The 20135-nt window shown below is 39.0% G+C and overlaps 1 protein-coding gene across 1 annotated transcript; it reads left to right on the top strand.

Moving 5' to 3' along the window:
* Window positions 1-1016: 1016 nt before the first annotated feature.
* CCNJ (cyclin J) lies at window positions 1017-10775 on the top strand. Its single transcript, XM_005520640.3, has 5 exons — window positions 1017-1375; window positions 3107-3317; window positions 5646-5945; window positions 6037-6196; window positions 7652-10775. The coding sequence occupies exons 1-5, from the start codon at window positions 1307-1309 to the stop codon at window positions 8061-8063; spliced, it is 1152 nt and encodes a 383-aa protein (XP_005520697.1). The 5' UTR covers window positions 1017-1306; the 3' UTR covers window positions 8064-10775.
* The last annotated feature ends 9360 nt before the right edge of the window (window positions 10776-20135 follow it).

Genomic DNA, 20135 nt, shown 5'->3' with positions numbered 1-20135 from the left:
TGAGCAAAAGTAGAGGCAAAAAATTAAATAAACTCCCTCAACAAAAATTGCACCCAAAGCACTTCTTCTGCATCACTTTGCATCACCTGTTGTACCAGGTTTTATATTCTTATTAACTAGTTGTTTCAATATTTATAAATTCAAATACGTAAAGGACTATGAAGCACTAAGTTTTACTTCATAAGGTGTCCGTAGCGGGGGGGTTACCCGGGGGGTAGAAAGCACCAAGGAAAAGGCTCTGTGAACTCAGAGCAGGTGCAGAGCACCTCCTGCTGAACCCGGGGCACAAGTGGGAGCTCTCAGCCACCAGCTGCCAGGACACGGAACCTTTCGCTCAGGTGAGCGGCACCGGTGTTGAAAGGGAGGATGCATGCTACTGCAAACCTTCTCCCGGGATTTAACCAGCAGGGAACCCAAACAATCCAATACTGAAGCCTCAAAGCTCGGAGGAGGCGTGTGTACTCCGCACTGCTACCAGGACAATGCGCCTGAAGAGCAAGGGCTGAGCGAGGCACTGCCACCGCAACGTGCTGAAACCTCCCAGCTGAGCCCAATGGGCAAAGAGCCGGCGGAAATGAGGGAAGGGGGAAAAAGAGATAAGGAAAAAAATTAATAAAAAAAACCCAAACAAAAAAACCCACAAACCCACCAAACTCACAAAAAGAAGCTATCCGGAGCTCATGGGGGCTTAAAGACCACTGTGCTCCGGCCGGGCGAGCCTCACGGGCTGGGTGAAACCCACTGCCCCGGCTCTCCCGACCCCCGCCTGAGGCACCCCGGCTGGGCCCCCCCACCCGCACCTTCCCTCGGCGGCCCGCGACCACAGCGCGCTGATTGGCTGCCGGGTAGCGCTGGAAAGGGGCTGGCGATTGGCGGCTGTGGCTGCCGCGCTGTAAGGCGGCCGGCGATTGGCGGAAGGGCGGGCGCGTGCGGGCGCTGCCCGGCTTTGTACACGCGCGGCGCTTTAACAATGGGCGCGGCGCGCGGCGCCGCGTGATGGCGGCGGAGCCCTGGGGCCGCCGCCCCGCGCTCGGGTGTCCCGGGCCGCGCCCCGCCGCCACCACCACCACCTTTGCGACCCCCTAGCCCGGCCGTGCCCCGCGGCGGGAGGGGGCGGCTTAACGAGCCGCACTTGTGCCCCGCATGGCGGCCAGCTGGGCCAGGGGGCTGGGGGCGCCCCGCGGCAGCTGATCGCGGTTAACCGGGGGCTAGCCAGAAAGGGGCGAGGGTGGCGCTCCCTGTCCCGCCCTCAGCGAGTGCCGCTTCCTCCCCGGTGCCCGGGCCCGGGCGTTGCGCCGAGCCGCCGATGGAGCTGGAGGCACAGTGGTGGACAGGACAGCTGGCGGCCGATATCCACCAAGCGCTTCGATACAAGGTAGCCTGGGGGGAGCCGGACGGGGGGCGGCCCGCCGCCTTTGTGAGGCTCTGGCCATCGGAGCCGTCGCGGGGGCAGCGGGCGGAGAGTGCGTGTGAGTCGGCCCCGCTCGGCCGCGGGGGCTCGGCGGAGTTTGGTCTAGTAAACTCGGAACTCGCCGTGTCTTCCCTCCGTGGGTGCAGGGGCCGTCTGTCCGCAGCCGTGACAGCTGATCGGAGCGGCCGGACTGTGCTCCCGCAGCTTTCTGCAGAGGGGAAGGGTTCACGGTGCGCCCGGTGCTGCTCTTGCGACGCTTAGGTGGCTCCAGGCTTAAACTCGGCAGAAAGCATTGTGGTGTTATTGGAACAAAAAAACCCGAGCAACCAAACAAAAACCCAGTGAAAGAAACGTTGGGTGCATTAAGAATAGTGGAGGGTTTTAGGTAATTGCTTAGAAGTTGCTTCGACTGTCTCAGAGTTGTTCTTCGGGGCTATTGTCATAAAGCACATCTTAACACCCAGGCTGAAAATCGGGTACAGTGATTGAGCCTACTAAAAACGTGCTTTTGTTGTCTGATGATACTCGATGAGCGGATTACTTTTCCCGGTGTCGTGACTGCTTTACTCTTTTCCGGTGATGGAGGGAAATAAGGGAAGGACAGGATCATTTATTTGCTACCAAAGTTATCTTTACTGAAGCTGAGATAGTGATTCGAAAGGTGAATTATAAAGCTTAGCAGGTGGGAAGTTTGTTTGTGGGGTTTTGTTTCACTTCCATAGCACGTTTCAAAACTTTGAATTTACCTTAAAACTTCCAACTTGATGTCATTAAATTAATCAAGTTAATTTTCGTTGGAAATGTAATTGTACTCAAAATCCTACTTTAACACAGCGTGTGGGTGCACAGTCTATCTCATAAATTTATTCATAATAACAGAGGACATCACTGCTGTTCTGTTGCATACATGAGGAGGTACTGGCTGCTATGCAGGAGCTTGGAGGGTTTGTGGTTTTTTCTACCAGTCCAGATCTTGTATTCAAAATAGATTATGGCACATATTTTCTCAAATGTGGTATTTCTAGGACCTTTGTTTTGAGGGGTCCTACCCCCAAATCTGAGACCGTGTGAGCTTAACTAACTGCCTTAGAGCACACTGTAATCAGTGTCAGAGTGACATCAATCAGATCGGGTCGCTGTTTTAACATTCACGTGAGGCGATTGTTGGTTCATGCACACCCCATTCCTCTTCCTAAGGTTCAGCTGGCTGTTAGTGGTCTTTTCCTGGAGGCATCAGCAGGAGATTTGGCAGCTCTAGAACATGCAAACACTTAAGTACAAAGTCTGGTTGCTCAGATTGAGCTGTAGCAAGAGAGGGGTTGAGTTAAACTATTGAACTTCGCATTGAAGCAGCTGAGGAAAACTTGCATGCCCTTTCTCTACAGCCTTTGCAGCAGAGGTTATACAACAGACTTGGTAAAAGCTGAAGTCACTCTGGCTGATTGCCCAAATGAAAGATGTTACACTTTAAGTTGTTAATGTTGTGCACAAACAAAGTGGTTTTTAGTTGTTCTGTAATACAACAAATAGATTTTGTTTGCTGAAAAGGGATTCTGGAAGTACGGGAACAGAAGGAAGAAGGGAGGAATCCTTTGAAACTTCCATTATAAATACTGAACTATCAGCTGTATTAATCTGACACCACTTCAAACTAAATTATGGTTTTAATAAAATTACCTGCTTCTGTCACTCTAGGAGCTGAAGCTGCCCTCTTACAAAGGCCAGTCTCCCCAGTTACACTTGAGAAGATACTTTGCAGACCTGATTGCCATTGTGAGCAACAGGTTCAGACTCTGTCCTGCTGCACGACATCTGGCTGTGTATCTGTTGGACCTCTTCATGGACCGCTATGACATATCCACACAGCAACTGCATGTGGTTGCTCTTTCCTGTTTACTTCTAGCAAGTAAGTATGTGGCACCAAACTTCAACTGGACTAACAGATTCTACTGCCAAATGCAAGGCATGTCTTGGTGGGATAGAGCAGGTGGGGGAAACAAAGTGGGTATAAATGACAAGTAGTGTGTATCAATTTGGCCCAATTGATAGAGCATTTCTTTATACTTGTTTTGATTTCTGTTGGCACATGATGAAATTGAGGGTGGGAAAAAACAAACCGTGATTAAAAACTAATGTTTATATTTGTAAACAAGTTATTCTAATGTGAACTTTAAGACCTGTGTTGTAAGAACAGAAAGACTGTCTTTTCTAGGTTATCTCAAAATAGGTACATCCTGTGCTGGAAATGAGAAATTTGCATCTCTGTGATAAAGAAAGAAGTAAAATAAACCATGTGTAGACTGCACTGCATTCTGCTGATGGTGCTGTGTAGTTCTAAAATACTCCAGATTTTGTAAATGGCAATGTTACTTAAATAAGCTAAGGCTAACATAAATCTTGTGTTGTCATGTATAAAATGTAATACAGGTAAAATACACAGTACTCTGAAGACAGAATTAATTGCAAACACTCATTATGAACAGTGATGCTTATATTGACCTCAGCTAGATTCTTGTGGCATGTATCCATCTTTCAACATTTGTGGACCCCTTTTCAATATCCCTGAAAAGATATGGGTGCTGTTTGCTGGGAAACCTGCTGGCACTTGTTCTTAAACTAGTAGATTCAGAGAAACTGGTCCTGGCAGCAGAACCAACTGTTGGTTTAGTTTCTGCTGATCTGTTTCTCTGAATCTATTCTCATTTTCTCCAGTAAGGGCTCTAGACCCTCTTTGCTACAAAACTGGAGTGCAGTGGGGTTGGACAGTTTTCATCTTTTCACTGTATCCTGTGTCCACCAATACAGCTATTCAGCAAAGCAGTAAAACCAGAAAAGGGTTATTTCAGATTCTTCTGAGGGTAGACTTTGACTAGGTGCCACCAGCCAGTAATCTTGTCTTGGCAAAGTGTGTCGTGCTGAGTATGAAAACGTTGCCTCAGAAACCACTGTAATCCATTTAGGAAAATGGATTGGCTTTGAACTAATGCCGGATTTTCAAATTAAATTCATGTTCTGAAGAGAATTTTTTTCGTTTGTTTGTTTTAAACAAACCTCTGCCATCGTTCATGGCAAGCTGCAAGTAGAGATCTGAAAGCCTGGAGTACTTGCTCTTCTGAGAGGCAGTGTATGGGTTGGTTCAGAGAAAAGCAAAATGCTGTTTTAAACTTTTGCCCTGTGTGGCTTAAACAAGCAGTTTAATCAGCAGTGTAATAAGTTATGACATTGTGATATATCTGATAAGGTTAAAGAAGTAATAAGAGAAATTATTATGTGACTCCTGAAGTTTTTATTTCTGTAATTACTGGAGTATGGGAAACAAAAACTAACAGGCACTGGATTAAGTCCTATATGAGTACCTCCACTGTTGAAAAAAGTAAACGTTCACGTATGTTCAGTCCTGCAAAACTCAAAGAATGTGTATTTACAACCTACCGTGTAGTACTGAATATAGACTGTAAGATGGAAAGAATTTGCAATGAAATTGAAATAGCAGAACCATATGGCAAACTGTATGGAAATGTGACACTTGTTTCTCTTATTAATGGATTTTCTACATACACAAATTTGCTTTAGGCTAAAAACATACAGGCCTGAAAAGTTAAAAGTCCAATGAAGGTTGCAACAGTGTATGTGGCAGAGGGGGGTTTCAGATGCATGTTGCTGAAATTCACTTGTTTGCCAGATCTCAAATATAAAACTGCACCTACCATAGCAGGCTTTAACAGCAGCCAGGTTGGCTGGAGCTCTGGCTATGCTCTAATGAGTTTTAGACACAAAAAGGGTGTGTGGGGGTGGGAGGTGATTAAAGCCAAATGCTCTTGTGGTGTGTTTGCCAAGTCACATCAAAGTGGTATTTCATTGATGATGGGGACACATTATACAATAATTTGATGACAAAAACTTGCATATGTAATGTCAGTGATGTCCTAATATCCTGCTCTTGGCAGCTGGCTTCTGTGTGCTGGCATGGGCAAACCAACAGGAAACATGGCACTGCACAATATCCTACACAGTGTTTGACATTATCTGCTGAAATTTAGCCCATTTTAATACATACCCCTCTATGTCTCTAATGACATAGTCCATAGTTTGAGTTCTGCATCTGCAGGACAGTCTCAAGCTTGTTTCACATAGTAGAATTGAAATATGACCAACAAGACATTATCTACAATCCATTTTATAGTTCATTTGTGCTGAACCTTTTTTTTTTCCTCCTCTTTCTGTTCACCTGAAGGTAAATTTGAAGAAAAGGAAGACAGTGTTCCCAAACTTGAACAGTTGAACAGCTTGGGTTGTATGACTAACATGAATTTGGTACTAACAAAACAGAATTTGCTTCATATGGAGTTGTTGTTGCTAGAAACATTTCAGTGGAATTTGTGCCTCCCAACTGCTGCTCATTTCATCGACTATTATCTTTCTATTGCTGTCCATGAGACTGATCTTCATGATGGCTGGCCAATGGTTTGCTTAGAGAAGACTAAGTTATATATGGCAAAATATGCTGATTACTTTCTGGAAGTATCTTTGCAAGGTGAGTTACAGATTTCAGATAATGACTTCTTTGTTGTCTTGACAGACAGTGTCAAACTTAAATGAATTTTTTTCTCTTTCCTTCTTTCTAGATCATGAATTCTTAAATTATGCCCCTTCTTTAGTTGCTACTGCATGTGTAGCTTCTTCAAGGATTATCTTGCGTCTCTCACCCACGTGGCCTACGCGGTTGCATCACCTGACTGCCTACTCCTGGGACTTCCTGGTGCCATGTATTGAGCGACTCTTAATGTAAGTTAACACCAGTGGCTTTTTTTAAAGCCCATTTCTCCATCTGTTGTTATGCTTAATTGCTGCCAACAGTGCAATTATATTTCTTTATAAATTTCCATTCCTCTGTTCTAAAAACACTTGTGTATTAAGGAACACATAGGTTTGGTAGATACATATTGTTAGGCAATAACTGCTTTGCTTTTTCCAAAAGAGAACACTTTATCAGATCTAATATCTTTCCTGATCTTTCAACAAATACTGCATTTCCACTGAACATCTGGGATGCTTTGAATAGCTTATTCCAATCTCTCTAGTCTGCTCTGAGAGCAAAGAGTTAGTGAAGAGTACCAAAGGCATAGGAGCTTTTATAGAGAAGACTGTATGCCTTGGAAGTTCAAGGTATGCTCCAAAGAGATGATGGATCCAACATATAGACCATTTGAGTGGCCAGCTTTGTGGGGAGGAAATGACCAGGAGTTTCTATTTCGCTGTATCCATTTTTGCATTACAGCTGACATGAGATAAAAATGCCAGTGAATGCTAAGTGAACCTTCCTGGGAGCACACATTACACAATCTGCTTTCACTTTACAGAAATTTGCTCTTACCCAAGTCTAATATGGTTGTGGTCAGTAGAAGCATAGCTGTATCTGGAAGAACCTCATCAGCCTTAATAACATGACATTATCACCCTTGATGGCCTCTGTTGGCTTCACTTGTGTACAATGAAAGGAGTAGTACCTAAAGTGTGCTAGTGCTGTTGCAGCAAGTGTTTTCAGTATTGCTCTGGAACAGAGGGAGGCATCATCAAAAAGTCAGGAATTAAATGCGTAGGTGGAATCTGCTTAACCTCAACATAGAATTGAGAGTGTCTAGATACATTTCAGACAGTTGTAATTCAAAGGGAATTCAGATGAGCCATCTGAATTCAGATGAATTCAGATGAGCCATGGATAGGCTAGAATAAAGGTGAGAGGAAGGAAAAAAAAGTGGTTTTGCTCTCCAGAACAGGATCCAATATGAATATGCATATGATCTTTAAATACTGTAATGTAAATATTACAAACCTTTCTGGTATCTTGTCTTCAAAAACGTTGTGCTCTGTTTAATTTAAATAAGGTAGAAGCAGCAAGTTCTGGTAATCTGGCAATTTATTGGGTTGCTAAATACAGCAGCAAATTTCATTGCACTGTAATTCTAGATCCCACTCTATTACATGTAGTACTTGGCTTTTATCTGTGTTTTTTATTGCCATACAATAAAGTGAAATACTGAAAAGAGAGACTATACCCTAATCAAATTTTGAAACCTTAGGTGATTTTAAGGGTAGCTAAAACTATTGGTTTTTTTAAAAGCTTTGGAAGCTGTCAAATATTTGCACCATTTTTTAGAGTACTCTTAAACATTAACTCAAAAGAGTTTCAATGATATTAATATCTATTTTGATGCATTTTGTCTTTTCAATTTGTTTTAGTGCGCATGATAACGATGTGAAGGAAGCAAACAAGCAGAAAGGACAACAGACTCAGTCAGCCCAACACGCTGTGTTTCAGCCCCCAGCTCCAAGTGCCCAGCAGGCCAATGCTCAGCAGCACGTACCACAGTATCTGCAGGCTCATCAGTCTTCCTTACAGTACCACCACCCAGCATCACAGCAGCAAAGCTGCCAGCAGATCTTATCATCCACTCACACAGCCTCTTACCCACTCCAGACTTGCCCTGCTGCCTTACAGACCAGTGCTCAGGCTCGAGGCCACGTCCAGACTGGCGCTGCCATGTCGCTGGCTGTGCCACTGGAAGTGAAGCCATGCATAAGTGTCTCCTACAACCGGACGTATCAAGTGAATGGACGATATTCCTGTATTACTCCCTGCTTTGAGAGGTGATAAGTACAAAATGGTTTTGTGCTTGTTTGTTTGGGATAGAGAGTTGTGTGGAACATTGTTTCATTTTTTTGTTTAACCTCAAAAAAGTTTGAGGGCAAAAAATTGAATAAAAAAAGGTGTCTTACCAGAAAAAAAAAAACAAACAACTGGATTGGCAACTGCTACCACAGCTCAAATAACAGCCTGCAGAAAGTTAGCACACAGACAGACCATCCTCTGAAAAAGAATCTGTATGCTTGGGGATAATACGTTCTTACTCTGACACCCAGAATATTCTGCTTCGAATGTGTGGCTATGAAATACTACTCGAAAGAAAAACAGCTGTGGACTAACTACAGACTTATCTTATAATGAAGGAGATATGCAGTATTATTTTGAAGGCATTTATGTCATCCCACCGTACAGTATTAACACTTCCTTTATACTTACTGAAACTTAAGAATCTGTTGAATGCCGGAGTTCTACAGGTACATGGAGATCACAGGAAGAAACAAATCTCATGTGGCTGACTCCATATTCTTGCCCCTTTTTCACTACTTGTGTTGGTTATTTGCTTTAGGCTAACGCACATGAATTAACTGGTATTTTGGCTAGTTTTTTAAGTTTTGTACCTTACAGGATAGACAATGTATTTTTGCCTCTTTTATCCTCCCTTTTTTGTGTTTAAAGTAACTATTTCATACTAACTCAGGGACTTTTCTACTCAATACTCTGTGCTGCTGGTTTGTACACTAACTGGGTATAACTCGGGGAAGGAAGGCAAGAGGGAAGAGACTATAGCAAGTGGAGTGGCTTTTCTTCAGGGCGTCTATGCAGAGTACCAAAGGGATATGCTAGTGTTCACAGAATGTAGATGTGAACTACTGCCCAGCAGTGTGATAATTGAAGGAAAGTTTCAGCTGAACTTATATTGTACCAGAACTACTGCAGTGGCTATGATTCCTCTGTGTACACACACACAAACACAAGAATATTACTAACCAACAGAAAGCATCCTCCAGTTGTACTGACAGTATCATCCTTACAGAAAAACTACAGTTAAATGCTGACAGAAATCCAGTTCTGTCAGGCTTATAGTGGAGGGAAATTCTCAGGTAATAAAGGGGCAACTTTTTCTTCTACTATTTGGGAGTTCCAGAAGAAGAGAGAGAGATTTGCTCTTCCAAGTGGGTAGATCAAAAATATTTTGCAAAGAACTGCTTCATCACAACATAACTTTATAGAATTACACTGTCTCCTGTGGAGTGGGTAGTCTGAGGGTAGAAAGCTTCACTCATCCACCTCTTGGATGAAAATTACGGTAGAGATATTAATGGAAATTTTTTTGAGGTTCTTCGTGTGTTTGTTGGGGGGTATTTTAGTTTGGGGGGGGGTTTTGTTTGGCTGGTTGGTGCTTTTTTTTAAATACAAAAAGATACCAGACTTTCTCCTGTGGTAGAATATGGGAGGAAGTGGTGTGAATGACAGGATTCTTACTACTTTAAAATATCTTTATGGTATATGGGCTTAAGGCGTTTTTTTGGTAGTTTCATTTGTTCTTTTAGCATCTTCTCCCCTGTCTTAGTGGCAGCACTTAAAATTGTGAACCATCAAATGACACTGAATTGTTGTGAATCTCATAGAAACTGTTTTGAAAGCAGGGACAATTAAATTACATTCTCAATATGAAGATGAAGGCTTTATCACTGTAATGTTCAGAAGGGAGGAAAGACAGCTGTGTTCATTCTTTTTGGGGCTAAATTATAACTTGCTACAAAAACTTATTTATTGCTGAGGAGAAGAAATCCTGTTTCTCTGGTTTTGTCTTCTAAATCCCAGTTTTTGTTGTGGGCTTTTGTAGCATAGATGTGCAAGTCAAGAAGAATAGGACGGTGGATGGAAAAGCTAATCCTCTCCCTTTTATCCTAGAGAATCAACTTTGAAATAGCCATAGTGTGATCAATTCCTTATTAAAATGCAAGTTGGTTTGGCTTTTTCCTTTCCTCTCTGTCTCTTAATGAATATTTCCATGTGTCTGAGAGTAGTGTTAAGTAGAGACTCTCCACCTCATAAGATGCCATGCTTTTTACGCAGCACTGTTACCCATTTTAGAGGGAAATGGACTTCTTTCTTCTGGTTTCATTTTGTTGCAATGCTGTATCCAAGTCCTCAGTGCTCTAACTACCTCTGATGCTATGAATGTACAGTCTTGTAATAGACCGTGACTTGAAATAACAGCAGATGCCTGTAGCAATTTTTTTCTGTAAAATCTTTATGTCAGCTAACTTGTCATCTTTTTTTGTGACACAGCAGTATAGGCTCTTCTTTTTGGGGGTATTAGTAAATTTATCCCATAGACATTTGATATACAAAAATTTAACTAATACTTTACACTGGAATTATAATGGGTGGGGGGCTTATTCAGTTAGTTAATACCACGGATTTACATTTAATAGGGTGTTTTTTATTTGACTATTTTAAGACATTAGGTAAATTGTAAAAAGATCCACTACATGCTGTTTGTTTTTAATTTATTACTTAGTCTGAGTTTTTTTCTGACACTACAGCTGCATCATGACTACAGAGAAAATGTACACTGAACAGTTTCAATCTTATATTATTTAAAAGGGCTTTATCAGTGTACATTAAAAATACACTGTTCTTACTATTAGAACCAAAATGTGTTTTTTATGGCATAAATAAGAATGGTGCTTCTAAATGCAAAATGTCCAAAACAATGGAATCTTTGTGAGTGCTATGCATTCAACTTATTTTTTAAAATAAAACTAGTTTTGAGTAAGAAGGCTCCAGTGTGTATTATGCTTTGTATTATGGTTTGTTTTTTTTTAAATATGTAAACTGTCTTGCCCTGTGTATGGGCTGAAGCTGTAAGGACTTTTCTCTCCCTTCCCCTCTCCCTCCCCCCCCTTGTTTTCTGTGACATATCATAAGCTTCAGGAACACTCAGACTTCACAATTGAAAAAAATAGGAAGGAAATCATGCAGGAAGGGGCTTTAAAACTTATTGCAGCCACAGCATATGCTAAATATTGTACACCTCAACAATGAGTCTAGTACACAGCTGTAACAAAGAAATAAAGAACAAAAGAACTTGAGTAGTTCAAGAGCCAGTGGGTGAATTAATCTTGTTCTCATACAAAAAAGTAACCATTACTACTGGCAATTTCAGATTTCTAATACTAGAAATCATTTAGGAGATGTGGGAATTGCCTCTTGTCAAGAGCTACAAGCACTTGTGTTATTTACAAGAAGTAAAAAAAAAAAAACCTGTGAAGGCTCAGTCATGCTGCAGCCACTACAGATTCACATGATGCATCTCAGCACAAATATTTTTGATTGTTTTGAACTTCTGAAAACTGCTGCTTACTAGAAGTTCTATTTCTTCATAACCCTATGCACATTTCATATTTGTAGCAAGGCTGTGATTATGGCCTGAGTCACAAAAATTAATAAGCTTGCTTATAATTTTAATTTGTCTGAAGTTAGAAAATGAAATTGTGAGGCCTCTTAGCTTTCACCCATCCATTTAGAAATACATCATTGATAATGAAAACCTTTTTGGAGGACCTAGGGCCAGAGGGAGAGCAAACTGTACTCCATCCCTCTAAGGAGCAAGGGCAATGCTCTAATAGAATGATAGCATACATAATACATGGATACTTTGATCTGGAAAGTTTTGCCCTCACCCTTAAGGCAGCAGAAGTCAAGTCTGTCCAGACTGTGGCCTTAAAATCTCAAGTTTTTATATTTTTTTTCACTGTAATTACAAAATAGGAACAACACATGACATTTATGAGTCTCCTAACAACTACAAGAACTGCCAAATACTTTCCAACATTTCAGTAGAAGTCTCAGCTTCAGATTTGAAATTGCAAGTCTGAAGCTATTTTTGTGTTTGTACTTATCTCTGCTTCCCATGACCCAGGTTCATTATTTACTTTAAATGTGAGGATATTTATGGTCTTCCAGCATTGCAAATTCAGTTTAAAATATAAATTTTAAAGTCAACATTTTTGTGACAGACAGATCACCAGAAATAAAAACTTTTTGCAACTCTAATACTGTGGTTAAAATATATATAAACCAGAAAGTAATGTAGCGTCTTCCTTTAATAATTTATTAACTCTGCATTCTGAATGTTCACAGGAACAAAAGTCTTGTGAGTAGATAAGGCCTTATCTTAGTGAGTGCAAGTTCCCAGTTGGTCATCCTGTAATAAAAGGCTGTCAACAGCGGTTTTTCAAAACACCAAGTACAGCAGCAATAACAAAATGCACACTGTTATTTTTAGTCTCCATCTCAGTGACATTTTAGCAGTTAGGGCGCAAGTACAATTATGAAGCTTACGTTAGAGAGTTTGTTCTTTCCTGGAATTAAATGTAATATAAGAAATTTCTATAACTTCAAAAAACAAGGCATGCCGTCTGACAAAGAAAAGCATTTGCTACTGAACATTAAAAAACAAAACCTCAAACCAAAGAATGTGTAACTGAATAATTATTTTCTCCTTAAACACCTTTTTCTATGCATCTTCAGGTATCTAGGTATCTTTATCATATTTAAGAAAAAGAATATATGTAAAGCATTGCTTAGAAACTTTTAGAAAATTAAAACATAAAATTGAATACAAATAATTGAAAAATTTTGTATGCACAGTTACAGTATGGATTTTTCAATACTTGTGCTCACCAGATTGGGCACTTCAAACACTTCTCCTCCCTTCAGTTTGACCTACAGATTTATTAATGAGACTCCATGCAGAAGAGAAGGACAGGTTATCAATCTGCCTGTTGTTAATATGATGTCATGAAAGATTGTGCCAAATGGTGTTCTGCTTTACCCTCTCCAACCACTATCAACTATGTTACTTAGAGAGGAGTTCTCTATTTTGTTTGTTTTAAGAACACTTAACAGCAGCAAGGCTTTGCTAAGTGCTGCTATATGCTTGGATGGACAGATTTTGCAGGAGGGTGGATGACACTCCAGACAGCACCGCTGCTGATCTCCAGAGGTGGAGAAATTCTTCAGAAATACCACAGAGCCTGAGTTTCCAGGGAAAGTGCCTGTATTTTGGAGAGCAGTTCCATGCTTCTGACCTTGCATCCTATCTCAGTGCTCATTTCTTATCTTAGCTCCTGTTCACTGTGGTGCAATAAGGACAATCTCCAAGGACTTGGATATTCCATTCCCTTTTAGCAGAGATTATGAATACCTTGAAGACTATCTGCACTGACAGATGAAAGAGTGGGTGTGTGGCCACGCATCCAAAAGACTGCTGAATGACAAATGCAAAAACTGGATAAGGCCCTACTGAGGAACAGGTTCTGTAACTAGTAGCAAAGTCCCCTTCAGACTTCCATACCTGAGTTTAGGTTATGTGCTCTAAAAGGAATCCTCACAACACAGAGGTGGTAGTAAGTCTCTGGGAATTTCTTGTAAAGTACCCTAAGACTTGAGAGAGCTAAAAAGGTAGCTAGCATGCAGCACTACACCTATAAGAAGCCATCAAGAATTTTTTCCACTTCCTCGATCAACCAGACTGTGAGAACACAAAACTAGCTTGGAAGCACTTCCATTGCCACTTTCTCTTGAAAAAAAAAAATCTGTTTTGTTTGTTTCCATAAGCCATCCCTGTTTATATATTCCTGTTTACACTTGATGTTAGTACATGCCTTGTTTTTTTTTTTTTTAACAGGAAACCATCCTATGTCCACATTCTTAAATATTCCCCATTGACAAAGCAGTCAGTATTCTGGAGAGGATAAAAAAATATCAAACTACTTATAACATATCCCCTTTCAACACAGCCCCCTTAAGAGATTCCAAAAGAATTTTTCTAGAAAATGTAATTTTCTCTCCTATATCAAGACAAAATGGATAACAGAAATGATGTGTACTTCCATTAGAAAAGAAAGTAAAAACACTATTTAGCTTCCTTACATACTTGCAGTAATATAAAACAGATTTAAAGCAGCACTTTCTTCTGCAACCTTTTGCAAGTTGTTCTCTTTCCTTTGGAAAAAAACGTGCAGGACTACTCTGAAAAAATCTAATTATTTCATATGTCAAAAGAGTAATTACAGCAAAAATCACAGCTGTCTCAAATACTACTGTATGTTGAAGAAACAGGATTAAAGACATTGACTTCCATAAGTATTTAATTTTACCTCACAATTGCAGTGACTGCATTGACAGATTGAAAAAAAGGGTATTGTTTAAAAGAAGATTCTAAGACCATCCAGCAGAGGGATGCTAAAAAATAAGACAAAAACTGCTGTTCTTATTCATCTTGCCATTATTAAAAAAAGAAAAAAAAAAAACAGGGAGCAGGCTATATACTTAAATCAAAATTAACTAGAACAAATTATCACAGCTTTCAATGAGGGCAAGAACTTAGCAGGATTTTCAAGAGATTAAGTCCTTACATAGCTAATGAAATCATTCAGGATTTAAGCCAAATACTAATGGAGGTAAGGAAGAAATATCTCTTAATGCAAATTAGTCAATAGGGTCTATGATGGGATTTCTTGCACGTTCCACTCAGTGAATCTGATTAAATGCAGAAAGCGGAGGACTTTCCTAGGCTTGATACAGTTACTTTTCAATACCATTTTGTGGTATAATAGATGTGTATATTCAGTTCTGCTGAGCACTGCACATGCTGTAATCTAGGCACAGAAGTAAAAACGTGCAAACATTTATTGAATTAAAGACTTCTAAAACAGACATTCCCAAAAGCACACATGCTTTAAAGAACATCTTTAGGAATTATGATAAAAATTACATTTTACTGGTTCAGCTTCCACAGCCACTACTAGCAAGTTGCAGTATTAAATTTTAAGTCAAGGAGTGGGACTTGATGATCCTTGTAGGTCCCTTCTAACTCAGAAATTTTAGTGAATCTCTGAAATACAAAAGTTCTGCTTTTTTAACTGGATGCTAAAATAACTTACTTAAGTTGGGACCAACATTCAATAGCTCTGGTGTAATATTCAGCACTTTTAATACAGTTCTTTACTAAAACTCTTTTTCCTCCATTGTTAAACCACAAATTATTTATTCCATTTGGAAACTGTGCTTTACATTTCTTTTAGAAATACATGCTCTTTGAAGAACTATTTCTTTTAGAATCCTATGAACTGGAACAGACAAATTACTTTGATTTGTAACTTCAAAGTCTGACTACAGAGGAAAATTATGTAGGTAAATAATATTATGTGCTCCAAGGCATTAGGAAATAAATGTCTAATTCAAGGTGTGTCCAAGTAACACTTGTGGCATAGTCACATTAAATCCACTACAATTAATGCATTTTTGCTAACAGGTCTGTACTATATAAAATCATTTTTATATAGTGTAAGAGGTGGTGTTTAAGGTATTAAATCCTTCTGATTCATATTATATCACTTGAAATAAAAGGAAATTTTAATTATTTATATCTTCCTCAAAGGATTCTACTTGCTACGTTCTGTAAAAGAACAACAACACTTGACAAGAAAAACAGTAGTGGACTTTTCCCAGGAGGAAAATTCCCAAATTATCTTGGGAAGCCCTCTTCTAGTCTCAGAGAAGTAGAATAGATATCTTGGAATAATGAACTTAAATACTGACAGTTTAAGGAACTTGTAAAATTAAATGGATGTGGCAGTCTTTTCTAACCTATGCGATTCTATGGTTCTATTCTATCATGTGTGATAGACACGTATTGTTCTGCAATTCCCTTTCCATGACCCCATTCAAATTGAAAAAATTAAAAGTTATTTAAAATTTATTTCAATAAAAGGACTCCAAAAAAGCCTATTAAACATTTTATTGCAAACAGTCATATTTTACATACTCCTTAATTCAATTTTTTTCTTCCAAACTTCCTAATGTTTATATGCTCAAGGTAGTCATCAACTATGGCTGAACACAGAGTCTGGAGCTTGAATGGAATAGAATCCAAACATTGTGACTGAACTTCCTACTCTTTTTGGAATTCTTTCTGTTGCTCAGACAGACTTCCTATCAATTCCTCCTTGAGCCCTCCATGTCTCCTCACCATGAGGGAAGCATGCCAGCACCTTTCATTGCAGTCACAAATTAGACAAAGAAGTGCTTCCTACAAAGGTTTTGGGAAAAGCCTTTTTTGGAATCATTCTACAAAAGTAGGGAGCTGTCTTAATATCAGCTTCAAGACATACAGAGATATCATGAGTTCCCACAAACAATATTACTCACTGGAGCTGTTATAATTGTATTATTATATTATATAATATATATTACTATATTATATGTTGTTCTAATTTGTACTATTGGACACTGTAGAATGCCATCACTCTGAAAACCTTATCACCTTACTTTTACAACAACAAAAACTCCTACAGAGTTTTGCAAATACCACAGAAATATATTTAATTTTGTATGACTTTCAATTGCCCCAGAGGAGCTGGGAGAACAGAATGATAACTGATCCAAGCCAGTTCTTTCTCATATGAGTGGCCAATGTGAAACTTAAACACATCCCACCAGATGCAAAGATGATATAACTGTGAACACAAAGCTAGAACTATTTGTTGGCAGATTGAACAATAAATAACAGTGCTGCTGATATAGATACCAGAACTGGTTCCTCATAGCTTGGATCTAGCCAGTTTTCTTAGCTCAAGATGGAGCATAGAGTTGATGCAGTCATATAATTTCCAAAGCCCAAAAAAGTCATATGATTTTCATATGAAGAAAGCACTGCTGGATCCAAAATGATGCTGTGCAGATCAAAGACTCAAGAGTCCTAAGCTCAGAGTTCATCTTTTCAAACTGATACAAAAATTACATTAGCAAATAAAACCCCACAGAAGAGCAAAATAACTATTCCAAATTACAGTTGCATTATCCTAGAGCAACTTTGCTATCATTTGAAGGGTTCTCAGCGTTGTGAAGACTTTCTCATTTCACCACCCCTCAAACTTCCCTTCTCAGGTAAGAGGAGCTGTCTGATTCTCCTCAAAGCATCTGCAAAGTTCCCTCTGATGACTGATTTGAGCTATCTGGAGAACAGTAATACAGCACTATAACAAAAGGTTGTCATAAGTGAACCAGAAGTCTTGTAAAGGCGTCTGGAGATCAGCACAGAGAAAGATGAAAACTTCTAAACATTATAAAGGCAGAGATGTCACGTTCTGGTTACACGGGTAACACTACAATACTAGTGTTTTTCTGCCACCTACTGATACCTTCCAACTCCATTTTTACCTGGCAGTTTCCTCATAAGATATTCTATAGATGAAAAGGTGACTCAGCTGCTTCTGACATCTGCTCATGCAATTATAAATTTCTTTAGAATTACTAGAATTTTTTAATCTATAACTCTTCAAATAAGCATGTTATTAATAGCTATGTGCATGGTTGCCACTGACAGGGCAGCACTCATGTGGACACATGTTTACAAGAAAGGCATAAAATAATTTTATAATATATACAAAGATAACAACTGCATAATTAGTCAGGAAGGGATTTTTTTCAAGGCCACCACGCTACAAAGGGTTTGAGAATTGCAATAGTAGATACCTCAAACTATCAGTCTATGTTTCAATTGCTTATATCAAACATCACAGTTTTATTTCCGTTTATGTTCTCTGTATAATTTGGAACCCACACCATTTTTTCTGGCCTTATCTGCAACTATCAAAAACAGCATAAACATTGTCAAGAAACTATAAAAAAATCTTCATAAAAATGGACCTAAAAAACTAATAACTCCCAGAATATACCCATCCTTTGCATGAAAGAGTTTAAAACCCATTAATTTCACAACTAATCTTGCCATAAAGACAGAGCACTGTGAAAATATTTATTACCAAAAAAAAAAAAACAACCCTAATTTATCCTAATTTATTACTTCAATAAATTGGAAAGCTTCAGAAAGAGTTGCAAGAAACATTTACAAGAAAATTTGCATTCTAGAGACAGAGTGAGAAAAGTCAATTTCACTTCATAAATGGAGTGCCACCAACAGCCTATCAGCCTCTGCACAAGAAGAGCATATCTAGTATGGGATCCTGAACTAGCAGATAGGTGCATGCCACAAAAGAGTCCAGGAAGCTGACTCTTGAAAGATTTAAATTGGATGTTCATGACAGAAATCAAGCATTGTGATATCTAAGTATTAGGACAACTCTTCTAGGGGTGTGATAGATATTTCCTCATCAAATTTTTGAAACAACTACCTGAAATTGGAGCTATAAGACTTTTTAATGAAGGAAAAGACAGAAGTTTGTATCAGTCAGCTTTTTGAAAAAACAATCCAGAATTTTAACAGCAAAACTGTTTCACAGGATGTCAGGTTCCTTTGGAAATTTCTAAATGTAGCTGAAGAGTTCACATTTTAGAGAACTTTTATTTTTTCCAGAAATATTTTAAAGGAGTGCCACTGCCTTTGCTGACTCTTTTTCTGTCTTAGAGCTCCATCTCATGATAAATTGTGGCAGCTCAGCAGGAGAGTTCACAAAATTTCGTAGAATATACAATCCCATCGATCAAGAGTGCGAAGAATTGCAGTCTACAAAAGTCAGCATGCTAGATGCAAAAATTTTTTTTTAGCTACATTTTAAAGTTCTACCCAGAGCTTCACTTTGCTAACATTTCAGTTAAGAGAAAAATTAATTTTGTTCAAAGGACCATAGCACCTAGATATGTTTCTAATACCTATAAGTCAAATTTTGCAAGCTATAATAAAATTCTTATTGGATTTTATCACATAATTTGTACTGTTAACTAATACATCGAATGTGCTTCTAATTACAGTTAATCCAAATGTCTTGTAAGTATAGATAGATCTAACTTGGCAGGTAGGTTGATAATGAACAAAATTCTCTGCTACATAAACATATAAAAGAACAGGAGAGATGGATTCAGAAAATATTTTAAAAGTCAGAAATTAAATGTACTTATCAAATCTAAGTTTAAAACACAGACTGTATCTGAAATATCAAATTCCTGAAGTACTGTATATTGTATCTCCTTATAAACAGAAGTTTTACTACTGCAACAGCTGGAAGCATTTAGACTTCTTAATATCTTCTTCAGCAACAAAGTTAAATTCTTCTTGCAGCTGTTCAAAAGTATTTTGGAATGGTTTGTTCCCTGGATCCTACATACTGTGAAAGAATGTAAGGGCAAGGCTGGAGGGTTTTACAAATTGCCTCAATTTAAAAATAACTTTTTCTTAACTAACCTTTACAGACTTTATGCAAACTTCTTCAAGACTTCTGCTATATCTTTCTGACTAGCATGCTAGAACATGGCTTATCTGAGCCAAAATTATTTATCAGGCCTAATTGCAATGTCTTTTAGTTGTAAACAAATTCATACTTGTATTTACTGAAGTGAATTTTTGAAAAGTAGAAAAATATGTGTACTTTAAATTGTACATAAATATTTTTCTGCATTATAAAAAAATTTAAAGTATCCTTTATTAAGAAGTAGCATTGCAAATTAAAGATGTTTCTTATAAAATAATTTCATTTGTTTTTTCTCTTTTTGCTGGATTATCAGATATGACTGATAATAACCCATTAGTCACAAGACGCAGCAGACAGGTGGAGCACAAGCAGGTGAGCTGCACAGGACACACATAAATCCAGCACAGCCCTCGCACATCAGAACCTGAGCTCTCCAGGGTTAATCTGAGCTCATGCAATAAATACGCTGCCTTCAGAACATCCCAGAGCTACTGAGCATTCACAGGACATCTGTGTGTCCTGGAGAGGACAGGACCTTTATCCCAGGCACAGAAGTGACCTCTATGCAACTGCAGCAGAAGATACAGCTTCTTCCATTTGGCTATTCTTGTACAAGACCTAATCTCAGGCAACAGTTCTGCTCTGGGGTTTTAAATAACTGTGATAAATACTTCAGTTTGTTCCCATGCTTTGCTTTTATCTATTAAACTTTTCAAAAACATAACAAGCCGTAACTCTGTCCCTGTTATTTGTAATCTTGAAGCCAAAGAACTTGCATGAAAAATATTAAGAGTATCTACAATTACCCTGTCTCCTAATACAGTACAGACAATATGTATTTTCTTCTAAAAGA

Source organism: Pseudopodoces humilis, chromosome 9 (genome assembly GCF_049639895.1).
Source record: "Pseudopodoces humilis isolate 2021_Gansu_Grassland_sample_001 chromosome 9, ASM4963989v1, whole genome shotgun sequence".
NCBI lineage: Eukaryota > Metazoa > Chordata > Aves > Passeriformes > Paridae > Pseudopodoces > Pseudopodoces humilis.
The sequence above is the reverse complement of the archived record's forward strand: the minus strand, read 5'-3'. Positions and strand labels throughout refer to the sequence as shown.